The sequence below is a fragment of the Mastigoproctus giganteus genome, chromosome 14 (genome assembly GCF_048544385.1).
Source record: "Mastigoproctus giganteus isolate SK-2022 chromosome 14, ASM4854438v1, whole genome shotgun sequence".
In the NCBI taxonomy this organism is placed as follows: Eukaryota; Metazoa; Arthropoda; class Arachnida; order Uropygi; family Thelyphonidae; genus Mastigoproctus; species Mastigoproctus giganteus.
The window spans coordinates 87,909,126-87,929,016 of NC_143588.1; the positions used below are offsets into that span (position 1 = coordinate 87,909,126).

At 38.5% G+C, this 19,891-nt stretch overlaps 1 protein-coding gene across 3 annotated transcripts in view; it reads right to left on the reverse strand.

Annotated features, from left to right (window-relative positions):
* LOC150075326 (lysine-specific histone demethylase 2-like) overlaps nt 1-19,891 on the reverse strand; it is a 362,688-nt gene that overhangs the window by 317,234 nt on the left and 25,563 nt on the right. For all 3 annotated transcript variants that reach the window (XM_090389224.1, XM_090389225.1, XM_090389223.1), the window contains exon 3: nt 4,854-5,081. In XM_090389224.1, coding sequence (XP_090245350.1) covers nt 4,854-5,081 — 228 coding nt within the window. The remainder of the gene's footprint in view (nt 1-4,853; nt 5,082-19,891) is intronic.

The following is a 19,891-nucleotide window of genomic DNA, read 5'->3' on the forward strand; positions in this document are numbered from 1 at the left end:
TTGCTAACTGTTTTGTCATTTTTATTTTTATTGTTCTTTGTAGACATTTTTCTGTCACATATTTGTAAAAACAATACCAATACTGACTTAAACACATGGAACACATGTTTAGGGACCTACTTTAGGTACAGGTTACACAATCTCGGACTGCCCGAGCACCACTGCATTCCCCTTCTTCCAACTTCTTTTTTTTTTTACTACAAAATTTAGAGGCTTTCTATGCTACTTTGTCTAGTTATCTTTTCCCTTTGCTGGCTCATTGCCTCATTTTTTAAATTGCCTACTCCTCCGTCACACTTGTACGTTCACTTTTATCAATTCATGCCTCCTTCCCTCCACCCCCCCCCATACTCTGGGTTACTTTAGCTCTTATAAATATACTGGGAACTTTTGAAGTACTTCTTTGGTCTCCATTACAGCCCTGTTATGTTCACTTCACTCGGCAGTTCAACAGTAATTTGTCATATCCTGACTATTCTCTTTCTTCCGGATATTTTGTTTTCTTTGTTAATATTCGGGTAGGGCTGATTGCTATTTTTTTATTTAACTGGAATCATTTTTTGAAAGGTTTTTCTTTAACCCCTTCATGGATTATCCTGAGATATCTCGTTTTCAGTTTTAAAAGTTATTACACGAAATATCTTGGGATACAATAATACCCGAAGCAAACAATACCTCCTAATTTAGGATTGAAGTGTAATTTCTCGGGCATTTATCTTGCTAATTTTGCATTAGCCAGATAAATCCCAAGATTTCTCAGGATTTTCTTACATCTGGCAGCAGGCTTTCATTTTACTTATATTTACTTATTGTACAGCAATGTCAGAACAGTAGCATGCGTTCCTATGTGTCACCAGTAAGCAAAATAAAATTTGCCGTCCTAAATGCTGAATACTGATAAGCATTAACCAATTAGAAAACTATATCAAAACATATTTCAGCACCGTCTTAAACTGCCGCCTGTAGCGATGCTTACCTCGCCTATCCACTTGCGGCAGCAGTGTCTCAGAATGTAGCTAGTTCATAATTATTGCTTGTGGTGGGAGGTTACTGCTTGTGCGTTCCACTTGATTTTTTAAATTTATTTATATAATGAGTAGTGAAGTGTGTTTTTCTGTTCCTTTCTTTTAGCTCAAGCGCTAATTTAATAAAAAAATCTGTATAATTTGCAAACTTTTTGGCATTCATGAGATAACTCGTGATAGCCCAAATGGGTTAATTACTCCCATGTATTTTCTACTAAAAAATTTAAAAAAAAAAACAAAAAATTATACAATTAGCATTTGCATGATGCATACTTTTAATCTATATAATATCAGTGTAGATACACCACAGATAACTCTTAAGAAAAACTATGATGGTAGGAGGCATCATTTCCTCTGCGTGGGAGGCATCATTTCCTCTATATCTCATATTGTGCTCTTCCTTCACGACAAGTTGCCATGGTATTGCACTACCTCAAATAAGTAATGCTTCAATAATAGAGAAGACTATTGTTACTTATTCTCAGTGAGTACCACCACCCAGACGACAGTTTCAAAGCTATTGGCCTATCATCGGTGGGTGGGCAGGTACCCTGGTATTGCAGAACCCAGTTGTGAGGATAATCACACAATAAAAGAGATGCCAAAAGGTTTATACGATAATATTTAAAATAACTAAATGCAACAAGGCATAATACATTAAGAGTAAGAGTTTAATATCTATATAATATTGGTGTAGATACACCATAGATAACTCTTAAGAAAAACTATGATGGTAGTGTGGGAGGCATCATTTCCTCTGTATCTCATATCGTGCTCTTTCTTCACGACGAATTGCCATGGTATTGCACTACCTCGATAAGTAATGCTTCACTAATAGAGAAGACTATTGTTACTTATTCTCAGTGAGTACCACCACTCAGACAGCACCGTTTCAAAGCTATTGGAACTATCTGCAATACCAGAGTACCTGCCCATCCTCCGTGAATATTAGGCTCCCCCTGTGATATTCACGGAGTTTCTGACAATAGGTAACAGTCTTCTCTACTGGGGAAGTGTTGCCTATTTGAGGAATTTATGAGTTTTTGAGTGGTGTGAGTTGGAGTTACCGTCCCTTTCATTCTTCTACACCATTTCTTTTTCCACTCTTACTATAACTCTCCCTCTACTTTTTGCTTTTCTAAGTCTAATAGGGACAAGTGAATAATAGAGTTATTATCCTACACATATACGAACAACAAACAAGCTTTGAAACGGTGTGTGTGGGTGCTGGTACTCACTGAGAATAAGTAACAATAGTCTTCTCTATTAGTGAAACGTTACTTATCCGAGGTAGTGCAATTCTATGGCAACTCGTCGCGAAGGAAGAGCATAATATGAGATACAGAGGAAATGATGCCTCCCACACTACCATCGTAGTTTTTCTTAAGAGTTATCTATGGTGTATCTAACACTGATATTATATAGATGTTATACTCTTACTCTTAACGTATTATGCCTTGTTGCATTTAGTTATTTTAAATACTTTTAATCTGTAAAATAAAAAAATTCGATCCATTATGGCACATTTTCAGGAAAAAAATGTTCTGGGAAGGGGTTAACTGGAATCAACTGGTTTTAAATTTAGCTTTATTTTAGTATTATTTTGTTTTTGTTTTTTATTTCTTTTTGGTCTCTGTTGGGTCAGCTGTGATGTATATGTTTGCCCGCTTTTTCAGGCTGCTATGTATACATCATAACAGAAACAGAGATCTTGCTTATTGCTGTGCTTCCTTTGGTTTTGGGTGCTGACTCATGAAAACGTAGTTAAAATCTTAGGAACTGCAGCATTAAGTACCATTTATATATTTTCATTTAATTTTATTTACATAATTTTATAGGTAATCTGCTTTTATTTTTCAGGCACTTTTAATTTTTTCCATTGTAGCTACACCTGTCAGGTCAGCACTCCTACTCATACACCTATTTAATCTATTTATCTATATTTCATTATGGTTGCTGGGCACTTCTGCTATTACTAGCAGTGTCCCGGATCCATAATCCACTATTATTTATTATATATTATTATTAGACGTTCCATTTTATCATTACAACCTAATATTATTATATAATATATATATATTTAAGACATTAATTAATCTGAAAAATGGTTATGTACCTATGTTTGTAATTAAATACAGGGTAATTCAAAAAGGACTTTACAACTTCGTAAGTGTATAGAAATTTATTCAGGAGACATTTATTCAGAATTTATTTATTCTTCGTAAGTGTATAGAAATTTATCCATATAATTTATTGAACTGTCATATTGTAGCAAAAAACATTAAGTTTTACGTAGAACAGTCATTTTGGTTCGATGTGACTGCCATTGGTGATAGGGCAGACATCCCATCCGAACTCAATTTCCTCCCAAACGTGATGTAACATATCTGGTGTAACTTCTGTATCTGCAGCAGTGATTTTAGTTTTGAGCTTGGCAAGATTGGTAGTAAGGATGGAACACTCAATCTTTAATGAAATCCCATAGAAAAAAAAATCTAAAGGTGCCAAATCTGGGGAACAAGGTGGCCATGCTAATGGCCATGCTCAACCAGTCCACCGACCTGAGAAACGGTTATTGAGGAATTCCCTTACCGCCGTCAGGTAGTGAGGAGGTGCTCCGTCTTGCTGAAAGTGAAAGCTTCCTTTGTGGTCATCTTTGTCGAACTGTGGAATGAGAAAATTTTCCAGCATGTCCAGATACACGATACCATTGATGGTTGTCTCATGGAAAAAGAAGGGTCCGTAAACTTTTGCTGAGGGTGCAAAAGACATTCACGAACATGTTCCAGGCATGCACACGGGCTTTCGATGGCCCAAATCCTGCAGTTGTGGGTGTTAGCCCTAACCACTAACATGAAATGTTGACTCATCACTAAAGATTATGTTGTCCAGTAATGTCTCGTCTTCCTCTATCCGATATAACATGTCTGCACAGAATTCTTGATGAACAGCCTTATCTGAGTGAGTAATTAGTTGCACCACGGTAAACTGGTATGGCTGCAAGTGTAAATGTCTTCCTAACACATGTCAAACGGTCGGTTGTGGAATGCCAATCTTACGGGACACATGTTGTGTTGCTTTCACAGGACTCCGAACAAACCTCTCCCTCACCTTTTCCACAACAGCATCAGATACACGTGGGCATCCTGGAGATTTGTTATGATGAATAGAACCACCTGTCTCAACAAAATTCTTGTGCCATGAGTACATTGTTGGTCTATTGGGAGGCTCCTTTCCATATTTGGTGCAAAAATTCCGTTGCACCGTTGCCACAGATTTCATTTCTTCAAAACAAAACACACACTGAGCATGCTTCGGTCCTGTGAAAGTAGCCATTTTTGAAATGCAAGCCGCTGGCGCTTGCGGCGATGGAATTTAGTACTACGGCACTACGTCAGTAAAACTTGATGTTTTTTGCTATGATATGACAGTTCAATAAATTATATGTCTCCTGAATAAATTTCTATACACTTACGAAGTTGTAAAGTCCTTTTTGAATCACCCTGTATTATTGAATTATTTTATTTTCAAATAAAAAATATATGGTAGTCCAGAAACCTCTCAAATACTCCTAATATATTCCAGTTGTTTATTTTCAACAGCACACATCAAGATCATGTAATTAGTAGTGCATCAGGTTATCACATTTTTTGGAATTTAGCACTTTCTTAGTGCAAATTCCAAATAATAAATAAATGGTTTGGTGGGGAAGAAAGAGAGAGAGAGAGAAAGAGTTATCAATGGAGGTTACTTTTATTATGTAATATACAGAATTTCTTATGTGTATAAATTTGTTTCCACAAAAATAAAAATGAATAACCATCTTACCTGTCAGCTGCATTTGCAAAACAGATAGGAATGGTTGAATCACAACCTGCTTTTTCACAGCTACGCTGGTTTTTTAGTGATGAACTATTTTCTTCATCAAAACATTTCCTTTTTACAGCTCTACGACTTGAAGTTCGTTTTGCACTTTCATTAAAAGAACTTTCGGCTTTACCATTCTGAACATCGCCTATATTTTCTTTTATTCGCAGCATCATTGTATTTTCCTTCCTATATAGATTAAACCAAATGAAATATAACTAAATTATTTTTAAACTGAAATTATCAAAATTAAAAGTGAAAACAGCAGTTAAGGTCACTATACCCTAATATATAATAATGAAAGCATCCTTAGACTTGAGTGAAGTTCCAGAAGATTGGAATTGGCAATATCTCTCCCACACACAAAAGAAACCTTGAATATCTCTCCCATACCAAAAGTGACCTTGAACAACTATAGTCTTGTAAACCTAGCTTCTGTGTAAGGAAAAATTATGAAATCTATTATTAAGGATGCAGTACAAGGGCCACCTTGATAATAATTTTACTGTAAGAATCACAATGTGGCTTTGTTAAGTGAAAGATCTTGTCTGACCAACCAAGTATCATAAAGCAGTCACAGAGGAACTGGATGCAATGAATAACTTTGACATATTTTACTTAAATTTCAGAAAGGCTTTTGACATCAATCCCACATGAATGTTTTGTGCATAAGTTGGAGATGAATAGCACTGAGAATAGTGTTCTACAATGGATAAATGGATGGTTATAAGACAAAGAATGGTTATGGACAGATATCTTAATGGTATAATTTATAAAATTTACCAAGAACCTGTTATTTAAGAGAATGTCAGGTTCTGAAGTAATTAATAACAGCAGTAACTATTTTTAACTGCTAGTTAGGAGCATGGGGTCAATTCCACGCCAGATAATATTTTGGCAATTTGTGTTCTTCATCTGCATTCCACACAGCTGAAACTCCTAATAGCTGTTTCTGAAAATGTTTTCTTTGATTTCTCCACTGAAAATTCCAGAAATCTCTGTTAATTGTTGCACAATTAGGAAAAATTTATTAATTAAGTTAAACCTAATTGTAAGTGACAGATGCCAATCTGTCACTTACAATTACTGACATCAAGCTGGCTTTACTGCTGCAGGCTTTCCTCCAATCAGCAACACTATTTAGCTTTGCAGCATTGAAACATTGTCTGGAATCAAACCGTTGACATGTCTGCTTCACATGTTTCGTGCAGCAGGTTTAGTTTTTAAATTTGCATTTCATTTGAAAACAGGTCTAGAGAGTTTTAATTTCAAAAATTAATTAAAATATATGTTTTAAATATTAAAAATGGATCTTCCACATTTGTGCTCAGAAAAGATTGAAAATATAGGTGGCATAAAAAAAAGAGAACAATTCTGAATTATTTTTTGCTCATTTTTCAAATATAGTTAAATAGGAGGAGTATCTAAATGACTCCAGGCGATGCCGGCTGAGAAGTTAAAAGGATTTTTATTAAATGATATCTAAAACTATGAGTGTAAAAAAATCAGAATATTTTATCAGTAGTGGTGGTGGCCACCATTAAGATCTTTCCTTGTCAGACCTTAACAAGAATGGAACCATGAGAAACATTGTACCCCATTAGTTTTGCACACTCTCTCAAGGAGTCAATTTCCAATTTAACAACAAAAAAATACTAAAAATTATATTTTATAATAAGAAAATGTCCGAGTTTAATATATGCTTTGCAACTGGTGTTTTCTAATTTGTGAAACCACTGCTGGAGGTGCTAAATTTATTCATCCACATACAAATCTTAGAAGCACATGATGTATCTTTTCCAAACATCCTACAACAATTATACTGGACCTGAATTGGTGAATTTGTAGAAGAATGAAAGAAAATACACTGCTTTCCCTTGTATAGCTGCTATTTTGATTTATGTTCAATTGTAATGCCACTCATCAATAAAGGGAGGATTCATTAGAGGATTTTGATTTGATATGATTTTGGATTTACTGGAACAAGAGCAACCTACGCTTTAATGTGCCAACCACGATAAATGAGTAGATATATTAAAAGTACAGAAACCAAGGCTAAAATATTACAGTTACCCGGAAATATTGGTCACTATATCAGAAAAAGATTTGTACAAAAATATGTATAAGAGCAGCCAACAAGGTAATCATTAGGGGAAGGTCACGTCTGACCATTCTGTTAAATTTCTATGATGTAATCATTAAATAGTTGGATGTAGGTAACAATTTTGATATTATGTTTTCAGAAAACAAATAATATCAGAATGATATTAGATGACTCTCATGCAGTATGACTGATGATTGCTTAAATAAAGCTTTTGATATCCTTCCCATGGAAGGTTCTATATAAACTGGAAGAAGCTGGAGTTATGGGTAAATTCCTAAGTTTAATTGGTTGTCTGTCTCCAGTCCTTTTGGAAATTTTCAACTTTTTACTGAGGGGACGCATTATTGAGTCTCTCAGGACTCAGTAATTGGTCAACTTCTATTTATAATTTTCATAAATGATATAAACAAGGTTATCAAAAGGAAGCTATCAAAGATTGCTGATGATTTGAAGATGGGAAGGGTAACAATTAAGCAATGGCCATGCTGTTTCAAAAGGACTACTTGAATTGGTTGCATATATGATCCAAAGTTAGTTAATGTAACAGTGCATTACAATTTGGTCCTGAAGGTTGTCACAGACATTCTCTTGGATATGCCAGACAATTTGTACTTGCTACTTGGGAGTCTAAACGCTGATGGAACTGATATTCGGGTGACATTCAAGTCAAGTGGACCCAATTTCAGCAAAGTCCTGATGGTCTGTGACAGCCAAATCCTCTGCTTGCACCTTCACAATGGTGGGACTGTTAGTAATGCTGGGTATAACTTCCATGTAGAAGCACACTGTGGGTGACCACCCAGGTGTCAACCAACGTAAGCAGGGGTCAAGGTGTGGCACCCACACCACATGGAGGAATGACGCCCCTCTGAGTTACCAGGCAATACTAGGTGGTAGATGACTCTCATCACCACCACTTTGCTTATTGGAGGCTTGAAGTGGTGGAACCCATGTTTAGTCTCCAGAGCTAAGTTCCAGTCAACCCTTCCCCATCACTTCCATCATGCAGTATGACTGATGACTTTTGAGGTTACGATGAACATCATGGCGAGATCCAATCTTCTTTACATTTTGAGGGTATAAAACGGTGTTCACAGGCTGGCTGCTAGTTAGTAAACCAGCCCAAACCACTCTTTAGGAGGCTTCCGGAACAGCTAATGTATAATCTTGCTATCTCTACTCGGCCAGATAGTGACTGGAGGGAGTCCGAATAGTGTGTATGCGGGGGGCATTGTCGAGGCCACGTTATGTCAAGGATCTGGGTATATTCTTACCATGTGTATGCCACATCCAAAAATTTCATTACTTCATATGGCATGTCCCCCCCACCCACTTTTTCTTACTATTGAATACACCATGAATTGCCAAACTGATAGAGTAAGCTTACCTACAAAAAGATCTAAACACGCCATCTGTTTACCAAGAATACAAGGAGAAACTGCGGTAGTGGCAAATCAGTCTGTCTGGTAAGTTTCCTATAGTTTGCCGTGGTTCTCGTGTTGGCTTTCTTTACCTTAGCCAACTGATTTAAAATCAAGACACATTTGCCTATCTGTGAAGTTCTTATTAAGAAAGTGTTGATATGTAATACTTGACTACAAACCTATTATGTATTTCCCCCCTCCCAATATGGTGGAAAAAAATATTTGAACACCCTCCCAAATAGCTGAATGCATATGTGTGTATGTTTTAACATAAAAAAAAAAGGTTATTGAAGCCATAACCTTATCAAGAAGGGCAATGTAACATACAATTTGAAAAGATACAAAAATATCCTTGCAGTTTTGGTTTAATGAATAAAATTTTATTGTATTATTATTATTATTTTTTTTTTTTTGACTGATAAAAAGTCACTTCCTTGCCTGCTTAAAAATTAATCTTTATAGTGCGCCAAACGGAATTATTTTACTCATATTATGCAAAAGTTATAAATTATTTCAATAATGAAGTTTTTTTTTTGTTTTTTTTTAACACCCTGCATAATTATTGTATACTGGTCCTTAAGGCTGTCGCAGACATTCTCTCAAATATGCCAAGCTCTACTTGCTACCTGAGGGGTCTAAAATGCTGATATTCAAGTTACATTCAAGTCAAGTGGACCTAATTTTGGCAAAGTCCGGTCGATCTGTGAAAGCCAAATCCTCTACTTGTGCAAGTAGAGGATTTGGCGATTCACGATGGTGGAACTTTATGTGCAAGTCCTGTAATATGGCACCTAGCACACTGTAGGTGCAAACAAATGTAAGCAGGGGTTAAGGTGTGATGCCCACACCACACAGAGGAATGCTGCCCCTCTGTGTTACCAGGCAATACTAGGTGGTAAATGATCCTCATCAACTGATGCAATACCACCACTTTGCTTTTTTTTTTTTTTTTTTTTTTTATGAAAACCCCAAACACGAAAGGTATCAAAACCTATAGTACTTAGTACCGTGCATGGGTTGAAAGAGAAGTATGGGGGGGGGGTGTCTGTGGGAAACTTTGCTCTAGAGACTAAACATGGGTTTCACCACTTCAAGCCTCCAATAAGCAATTTTATTAGAGGCTCGAAGTAGTGGAATCCATGTTTAGTCTCCACGTTTATCTCCAGCAACCCCTCTTCCATTATGCAGTATGATATCTTTTGAGGTTAAGATGGACATCATGGCGAGATCCTATTTTCTTTACATTTTGAGGGTACAGCTCTAAAACAGTTTTTGCAGGCTGGCCGTTAGATACTCCATCAGACCGAACCTACAGGTAACTCTGTAGGAGGTTTATGGATCAGTTAGTGTATCATCTTGCAGCCCCTACTTTGCCAGATAATGACTAGAGGGAGTCCAAGTAATGAAGAGGCATTGTCGAGGCCACAATATGTCAAGGAGATGGGTATATTCTTACCATGTGTATGTCATATTCTGCTCCTTTTCTTACTACCGAATACACCATGAATTGTCGAACTAACAGAACAAAATTATCTACAAAAAGATCTAACCCCCCCCAAACACTTCCTGTTTCATTTCACAAATATACGTGGTCTCAGTTCTAATATCAATGATGTCCATTTCCACTTACTGTCTGCCAAACCCCATGTAAATTTTCTGAAAAAATCCCAATTATCGGTTGAATCAACCACTACTCCTCTCAGTTAACTAAATTATTTGCTGTATGATTCCTTTCGCTTCAAAGGTGGTGCTTGCGCTTTTGTCCGTTCTGACATTCCCTGTCAGAGAATTAGTCATTTGGAATCTCCTCTTTTTGATGTCAAATTTATCTGTTGCCCCTATCATTCTTCCACCTCCACTAATCACTTGGAACTCTTTGACTTCCTCTCTTTGAAACTTGACTTTCTCCAGTCCAACTTTCCTAACAGCGAGTTAATTTTCCTTGGTGATTTTAATGTTCACAAATCGAGCTGGCTTCCGTTTTCTTGTCACACTGACTCATCTCATCAGATTCAGATGTCTAGTATCACTGTTGTGGGCTCCAGGGTTCCCCCATTCTCCATGAGTCCTCTGTACTGGGCATAGCCCAAGCCGTTACTTCCAGCCAACAACAGAACATGTTCTGCTGTTTGCCAGACCCAACAGGCATATAGCAGCCAGGGTGTACCACATACCAGGTCTAGTGGCCCCCTGACCCCCATCCCTAGCCGTGTGGAAGCAAGCTAAGGTCTACTGTTGATGGATTTTACTGGAGTTCCAGGGGGGGGGGCTAAGTAGTAAGTGAAAGGAGTTAGTTAGTGATAGTGGGAGAAGTTTGGGTGGGGAGGGATAAGGGGATAGTAAGTTGAGAATGGGAGAAAAAGGTTTTCCCTAGAAAACTAAGTGACAGTAGAAAAAAAGATTACAGATTGCAGTGATGGACAGTGAGTCAATCCCACCCCCGAAAGGGATCAGCAAGTCCACCTAGTGGTGGGTCCCCAGAGGGGTTGATATCCTACCCTCTAAGGGTTAGCAAATGATTCTCTGGTAGGGAGCCTACCAAGCCGAGGCCTGTTTCCCACTCAGCAGGACTGAGTCAGATTAGATGATAATCGGATATAAGGTTAGTTGTCATGGTCTGGAGTGTCTTCCGAGTTTGGTAGTCATTGTCAGTGGGTTCCTCTTGTTGGTAATTCTGCTAGGATATGGGTGGAACCCGTAGGCTGGGTTCGCCCAAACTAGGATCCTAGTTTGAGTGAGCCATCAGACGTTGTCACCGTTTGAATACACATTCTGCAAATTCACTGAATGCTGCAAAGTTTTCCTTTGTTTGTATAAGTAGAGGTGCCTGTTCTGGTGCATGCCTCCATGAGAGTTTGAAGAGGCATTCACAGGTCTTGGTAAATCGGTGGGTCATCTCTGGCATTCCACAGGTGCAGGCAGGGCTTTGTACCAGGCCCAATGCATGAAAGTTTTGCAATGAGGCTTCCATGTCCAGTTAGTAGAAAAGTCATGTGTAAGCTTGGTATGAACCATTCATTGAGCTGTTTGAGGTGCTTCTGCACTGTTGGCATGTAATTATGGGTGGATCTTCCAAGTGGGTTGGCGGCCCAGGAATTCTGCCACATGGAGATCAGTTCACGTCTAATCCTTTTCTTCTCTTCTTGGATGGTGTTGTTCAGGTCCAATACAACATATTATTATATATATATAATAATAATATGTTGTTGCCGCTGCTGCAATGAGAGGTTCTGTCTCTTATGATATATTAGATAATGGTATGCCACCTCGAGATGAAGAGGTAACTGACCGGACAGGACCTGCAGCGCGGGAGTAGAAACTGTTCTGCAGGCCGTAGAGGTCATCAGGAGGATGGTGCAATGTGCTTAGTCTACCTGTCGTTTTACTATGGAATTGGCTCTATGGACCCAGGCACCGGCCCCATAGATGGCTATTGGGAGAAAAATACATTTATAGTAGAGCTTTAAGGTTCACCCCTTCAGATCCTAGTTCTTCCTGGTGACCCTCAGGAGCTTACCGGTATATTTTTTGGTCTTCTCCTTGATTTAGCTGGCGTGTTCTCTGAAGGATAGCTTCTCGTCCAGCAGGACTCCAAGATATTTGTAGGTAGAGTCAAGCTTTATTCATTGGTCCCAATACTTAATCTGGGGGGACCCGGTTGGGATTAAGTGTCCTTTGAGGAACATCTGTTGAGTTTTAGCAGCTGAGACTGTAATTTTGTGGTTTTCACACCACAGGAATGTGTTGTTGGCTGATCCTTTCAATTGTCTCGAATCCCTATGCAGGACCATAGCCAAATCATCAGCATAAGCTATCTTTGTGATATTGGGGGTAGTGTTTTGATAGCCAGGTGTCGACTTCCATGCAAGGGGACCCAGGATGGATCCTTGTGGGCAACCCCTAGTCGAAGGTAAGGTAACTTCCTTGGTGGGTGTTTTGACCACAAGGTGGCAGTCGTCCAGGTAGCTGGATACTAGGCGATACATTGGTGTGGATGCCCCGGCCTCTTGGAATCTCTCCAGGACGCTTTGCCACCAAAAGGTGTCAAAGGCTCCTTTAAAATCCACAAAGAGGCTGAGGGCATATTTCCTCTTGGTGTTGCTGGCTAGCATCATGGCCCAAATGGTATCTTCAGTGCATTTTCCTTTTGTGAAGTTGCATTATTTTTCAAAGTGGAGGCCCTTTGAATGATAGATTGTGAGGAATCTTCTGGCTATGATCTTTTCCAGTACTTTACCTATACTGGGTAAAAGGGAAATTGGCCTATATGAATAGGATTGGTCAGGCAGCTTTTCAGGGTTTTTGATAATTATCTTGAGAAAGGTTCTTTTCCATTGGGCTGGAAAGACTCCATCCCTGATGCAAGCATTCGGCAGATTTACTATGACCTCAGGTCTTGCAGCCCATATTCTTTTTATGACTTCAGTTTTGAGCATGTCAAGCCCAGGGCATTTTTCAGATTTGGTGGACCACATGACCTTCCCAATTTTGTCTTTGGTGATAGGTTCCTCATGCGAGATGCCTGAATGTGCAAGGTGGTCAAGCCTAAGGTTGGTCTGGAAAGTGTTCACTTGTGTGGGGGTGTCTTGATGGACCATAGTGCCAAGGATGACTTCTACCAATTCAGCCCAGATTGTTGGCTGTCTGGTTTGGGAGCCTGGTGGAGTAGTATATACAAATTGTATCTCCCAGAATAACCTTGTCCATCACAAGTTTGTAGATCAGACCCATGGTGTCTGATCTACAAATGGTTTGTTCTACAAGTCTTTCCCATGATTTGCATTTCTCAAGGTAGATGGCTGTATGGAACACTCTTCTAGCCTCTTTGTATGCTTCCTGTAGTCTTTCCACATCTCTGGCCAGTATTCTATCACTCTGGACTCATTGAAATTATCTTGTGGCACTCCTGAGATCAGTTAGTTGTGTAGTCCACCATGGTACGCAGTGCGCTCTCCTGTTACGTCGAGGCATTGAGGTGTTGCAGGCCGATATTGTCATGCAGTGGAAGGCAGTGGCTTAGTCTTCTGCTGGAAGGCTTCCCATTCTTTCCAGATTGTCTGGTGTTGTAAAGTCTTTGATATGTTCATCAAAGGCATGCCAGTCTGCTTACCTGGTGTTGAATCTACTAGCTTCGTATCTTGACCCATCTGGTTAATGCTAAAACTTTTGCAATTATCAATGACCTTGCACAGATTGTTCATTTACCTACCAGAATACCAGACAATCCTAACCATGCAGTCAACAAGCTTGATCTTTTTTTCACAAACAACCCTTCTAAATATATGGTCGAGATGAGTGGTCCTCTAGGCACCACCTCAGGTCAATAAACTTGGTGATGCTCTCTTTTACAATAGATCTTTTCTCCTATGGACATTCTCAACCTCACATTGTTTGGCATTACAAGAATGCAAAATGAGGTGATCTGGAAATTTCTTTTCTTCTTTTCCTTGGCTGGATTACTGTTTCAAATCTTCTGATGTCAACGTTTTCTCAGACAATGTCAGTGAAATTATTCTTGTAGGGATGGAATTCTTTATTCCACACTCCACCTTAAAATTAAAATCTTGTCCTTTATCTAATCCTTGGTTTTTCCAAAAAATGTGCTAAGGCTGTTCAAGAGAAGAATGTTGCATATCATAATTGGCTTGTTTCCAAATTTCCAGGTTAATTTTCTGCCTACATCAAAGCTCGCAACAATTTTTCAAGCAGTTATTAATCAGTCCAAACTAGATTTCGAACAGGCTAAGAGTAGAAAACTTGCTTCTTGTCCAAATGGTAGCCAAGCATTCTGGTCTCTTCCCAAAGCTACTGGCCGCAACTTTTTCCCATCTCTGTCAAAACCAGATGGTTCTATTGCCACTTCGGCCAAAGATAAAGCTGATCTGCTAGCATCCTATTTTTCTTCCAACTCACGTATTCATTATCTTGGTAAACCATCTCCCACCATTCCCAGTACACTTGATTCAATGCCTCCTGAGGTCTTCTGTCAAAAGGATGTCAGAAGGATTTTGACCAATCTTGATGCTAAGAAGGCTATCTGATCAATAATTGCCAATATGGATTCCGCCAGTGTCAATCCACTGATATTCTGGCGATATCAGTGGATCTGGTGATATTCTGGTCCATGTTACCCATCTATGGACAAATTAAATGGAAAAGTTTGGTGAAACTCAAGCAGTTGCTCTTGACATTTCAAAGGCTTGGCATAAAGGTCTTCTAAATAAGCTTTCGTCTTTTCAGTCTTCCTCCCTCCCACTCCTCTTGTATATTAATGACCTTCTTCCATTGACCATAAATCCTATCCATAGGTTTTGCTGATGACAGCACATTGCATTACAAATTCCAGTTTGAGAAACCTTGCGCTGCACACACAGCTTCAACTTCTCGAATGTCCACTACCAATTCCTTAAATGCTGACCTCCAGGTAATCCTCCAGTGGGGTAAAGATAACTTAGTTGACTTCAATCCTTCTAAAACTCAGTCCTGTCATATCTCCCAAAAATGATTCTTCTGCTCCTATCCTTATCTTCGATGACACTCTGAATTCTAGGCAAGATCATATATCTCTATTGGAGATTACCCTGACTTCTACTCTCTTGACATAAGCACTCTACAAATATTGCATCCTCTGCATCTAAAAAACTGTGTTTTCTCTTTCGCTTTTGACATTACTTTTCTTCCAAACATGTATTCACTCTGTACAAATCACAAATTTGCCCTACCATGGAATACTGTTCCCACATCTGGGGCAGTGTGCCCAAAACCCCTCTCAGGCTTCTAGATTCCATTTAAAAAGAGGGCAAATAGGTTAATCAATGACTCATCTCTAACAGTCTCTCCACTCTCTGTTTCATAGATGTTCTGTTTCTGCTGCATGCCTTTCTATAGGTTCTTCAATGGGCACTGTTCTTCTGAAGTGGCTTCTATAATTCCTGCTGTCTCCTCCAAAGCAGTTCAAACATATGCAGCAAACAGTCAGCATCCTTTTACTGTCCAACTTTAAACTCACAGAACCAACTTTTTTTCTTCCTCATTAATCATTCAGCTTCCATTCTCTGAAACAACCTTCCTTCATACATATATATTTTCTTTCATCTTCTCAACCTTCAACCCATGCACAGTACTAAATACTATATAGGTTCTAATACCTCTCGTTTTTTTTGGGTTTTTTTAAAAAACAAACAAACAAACAAACTTATTTGACTACTGATTTTTTTTCGTTGTTTCTTTCCTTTTGATTCCTTTCTTAAAAAAATACCAAAGGTTATTTTTGATTAGCCTTATATACGAAAAAAATATCCAAACAATTTATTTCTTACATGATCTGGCAAAAGAAGTGTAGAAATTTTATTTTGTTACACTTTCTGAAATATTAATAAAAAGCACTTTGTTTTACTATAAAAACATATACTGAAATTTTAAATTTATTACAACATTAAGTATAAAAAATGATATCTGATAAATGTGCACCTTGACTTCCTACACACTGGTGCTCTAAAGACACATTTTCAATCACAGAAGTGAAAGTTGAGTTCAGATCCTTATCCTTCTGTTATTTCAAACCATTTATCCTTCTTCTTATGTTATTTAAAACCATTTATCTATCTCCTTATGTTATTTAAATTCATCTAATATCCGTGGGTTAGAAATGCAAACTCTCTCTTTCAAGTAGCCCAACAGAAAAAAATCTATTGCCATTAAACGTAAAGATATGGTTACTATTTTGTCTCCATTAAGCAAAATCAATCTGTTTAATGAAAACAAACTCAGGTAGATTAATTACTGCAGTTCTAATACAAGTACATCATTAGTATTCATAGTGGTAAATGATGCAAAAAAAGCAAGCTTATAAAGTATCAGCAAAAAAAAAAAAACAACAAAAAAAAAAAAAACATTCCTATATTACTCATCCATCCTCTCCTATTGGAGGAGATGGTGAAAAAAAAGTTTTTCTAGTTCTTTCCGGAGTTTATTCATACAAAAAAGTATGAATATAAGTAGTCCACACTTTTTTGGTCATTCTCAAAAAAGTATGAACTAATTATGGTGTATGCCACAACTCCACACCACTTCTGTGGTGCAGTTTATAGATTTTTCTGTGGTCCAAAATGAATAATTTCATTTGTCTCTGATTTAAAACCATTTGAATCAGCATTTCCCCAAGTGGGGTCTGCAGCCTAGTACCACCTTTTGGAAAAACAATACTGTACTGGTCCTTAGAAAATATAGAAATACTGATATGATCCTATTATTATAGCTCAACATTGAGGAACACAGCAAGTAATGATGTAACTGTGAAACCAATCACTTGTCTTTGGTTTTTTTTTCAAAAATAAAAGTATAGAGACAGACTAAACATTGAACCAGCTTTACAGAATAAAGCTGTTTTCTTTTCTTCCTAACAACGTTGCTATGTGACGTTAAGCAACGTGATTTTTCACATTAGTTCACTTCTTAGTTATTTAAAAACTATAATGTGAACACATAATAAATGACATTGTTATAAGATTAAAGAAAGGGTGGAAATTTATTCTGTTTTAATTTTTTTATGCATTAATATAACCCCAGGGGCTCAACATCTGGTGAGTATGGGCTTGGCATGCCCAGCCCAGGGTCCTGAGTTGGATATCATCATCATTCTTCTCTTTCTTGGTGATTCCCTTCTACTTCTTATTCTTGTTTTCTCTCTTGGGGTAATTCAGATTTTTTTTTTTTTTTTTGGCTGGTGCAGCATAAGCCTCAGGCTTCCTTGCACCATATGGCTAATAATAATAATGTTTTTATATTTATTTACGCACATTTTTGGGCTATAAAAAAAAAAAAAAAAAAGTAAAAATAAAAATAAAACAGTCCTCAGCTATATGATATTTGGGAAAAGAAATGCAGAACATGCATTTATATAAGAAATGATATAAGAGATATAAGAAATGCAGAACTGGAATTTGGGGAGTACAATGTCTACAGAAAGGATAGGAAGGAAGGTCTACAGAAAGGATAGACAGGATAGGAAGGGAGGAGGGGTTATGCTATTAGTTAAAAAACACATAAAATCCAAGGAAGTGAAGCCAGTCGACATCGCTGGACAGTGCAGTGTCGAGTCAGTTTGGTGTGACATAAGCATTGGGAGATCAAAATTGAGAGTAGGAGTGTGCTATAGGCCTAATGACTCTGATGAGTATAATAAGAAACTGTTCGGAGAAATAGAGTGGGCCAGTAAATCAGAGAGTCTTATAATGGGGGATTTTAATTTCCCAGATATTGACTGGAATTTGGGGGCTGGTCACTCACACAGTAGCAAGGCTTTTGTGGATTTATTGGATGATTGTTTTCTACATCAGCATGTTCGGGAGGCAACTAGAGGGAGTAATACTCTTGATTTGATTATCAGTAGTGATTCTTCATGCATTAAGAATCTGCAGATAAATGAACCACTTGGTGGCAGTGATCACAGTGTGCTGAAGTGGGAGTTACTCAAAGAGGTAACTACCATTAGGGGTAAAGGGAAGGGGTATTGCTTTCGTAAAGGCGACTACAATGGACTGAGACAGTATTTAAATTCTATACAGTGGGATCAACTGATGATATTGCCAACAGCAAATTCAAAATGGGAAGCATTCAAAGAACTTATCGTGGAAGCTACTAGGCTTTACATACCAACTAAGAAATATTGTTCAAGGTTTAGGCCTAAATGGTTGTCAGATGAACTAATGAGGCATATGGCAGAGAAGAAAAATGCATGGGATACATACAAATTAACACGTGACACGGACGCCTATGATAGATACAAGTTGATCTGTAACCAAGTTACAAAGGAGGTTAGGCAGGCGAAGGCAGATTACGAGAGATCCTTGGCAAGGGATGCGAAGAAAAACAGCAAAGAGTTCTTTACTTATGTAAACTCTAGAAGGAAGGGGATGAATCAGATTGGTCCACTTGAGATCGATGGGTCAACTGTTGATGACCCTGCTCGGGTAGCTAACAAACTAAATAAATATTTTGCATCGACATTCACACATGAGGAGTTATTCAGCGAGGGGAATGCCAGAGGTGTATTCAACTCTAGCAGTAAGCTAGAGAATCTTGTAATAACTGAGAGCAAAGTGGAGGAGAAATTGTTGAAGATAAACACAAGAAAGGCACCTGGGGTGGATGGGATCTATCCAGTTATATTAAAGGAGGCAGCAAAGGAGGTAAGCAAACCCTTAGCCATAATTATGAGAGCTTCCTTGGACTCAGGGGAGGTACCCATTGACTGGAGATGTGCAAATGTGACCCCAATTCACAAAGGGGGATCAAAGGCTGACACAAGTAATTATAGACCTGTGAGTTTAACTTCTGTTCCCGGAAAATTAATGGAGGCACTGGTGAAAGAAGCACTGCAGGATCATCTAGACAAGACTTCAGTTATAGCTAGGACACAGCATGGTTTTGTTAAGGGGAAGTCTTGCCTGACCAATTTGATTGGATACTATGATGCAGTCACAAAAGAACTGGATGCAGGGAATAACTTTGATATTATATACTTGGATCTTAGAAAGGCTTTTGATACTGTTGCACATGGAAGACTGCTGCACAAATTGGAGCAGTGTGGCATTGAAGGCAAGTTGCTGCTATGGATAAAGGGGTGGTTGAGGGGGAGAAGACAGAGAGTGGTAATCAATGGACACTGCTCATCGTGGACTAATGTTATTAGTGGAGTCCCTCAGGGTTCAGTATTGGGGCCTTTATTGTTTTCTGTATTTATAAATGATATTGATGATGGTATATCAGGCTTAATGTCCAAGTTTGCAGACGATACGAAGGTTGGCAGGGTTGTCAAGGACACTATGCTGCTGCAACAGGATTTGGAAAGGTTGAGCAGATGGGCTTCGAGGTGGCAAATGAAGTTTAACATTGACAAATGTAAAGTACTACATATGGGAAACAGCAACCCCAGAGCAACGTATCAACTCTGTGGTACTACACTGACAGTGGTAGAGAATGAAAGGGACCTGGGGGTGGTGGTGCAGGCAGATATGAAGTTCTCTGAGCAGTGCAGACGAGCTGCAAGAGTAGCTCATGGTGTATTGTCAATGATATATAGGAATTTTTCTAGCAGGGATAAGGAGGTGATTATTCCCTTGTATAAGGCAATGGTCAGGCCACACCTAGAGTACTGTATACAGGCCTGGAGGCCTCATTTCAGGAAGGATGTAGAGCTGCTGGAACGAGTACAGAGAAGGGCAACTAGATTGGTGAATGGGACAAAGGGGTTCTCTTACGAAGAAAGGCTTAAATTTTGCAAATTACAGTGTCTGGAAACTAGGCACCAGCGGGGTGATCTGATAGAGGTGTACAAAGCCTTGAATGGTTTGAGCATGCTCAATGCTGATGGGATTCTTCCTCTAGCTCAGAAAAATCACCTGAGAGGGCATAAATTCAAATCGAGGAAAGTCAGATGTAGGATAGATGTGCGGAAATTTGCCTTTAGC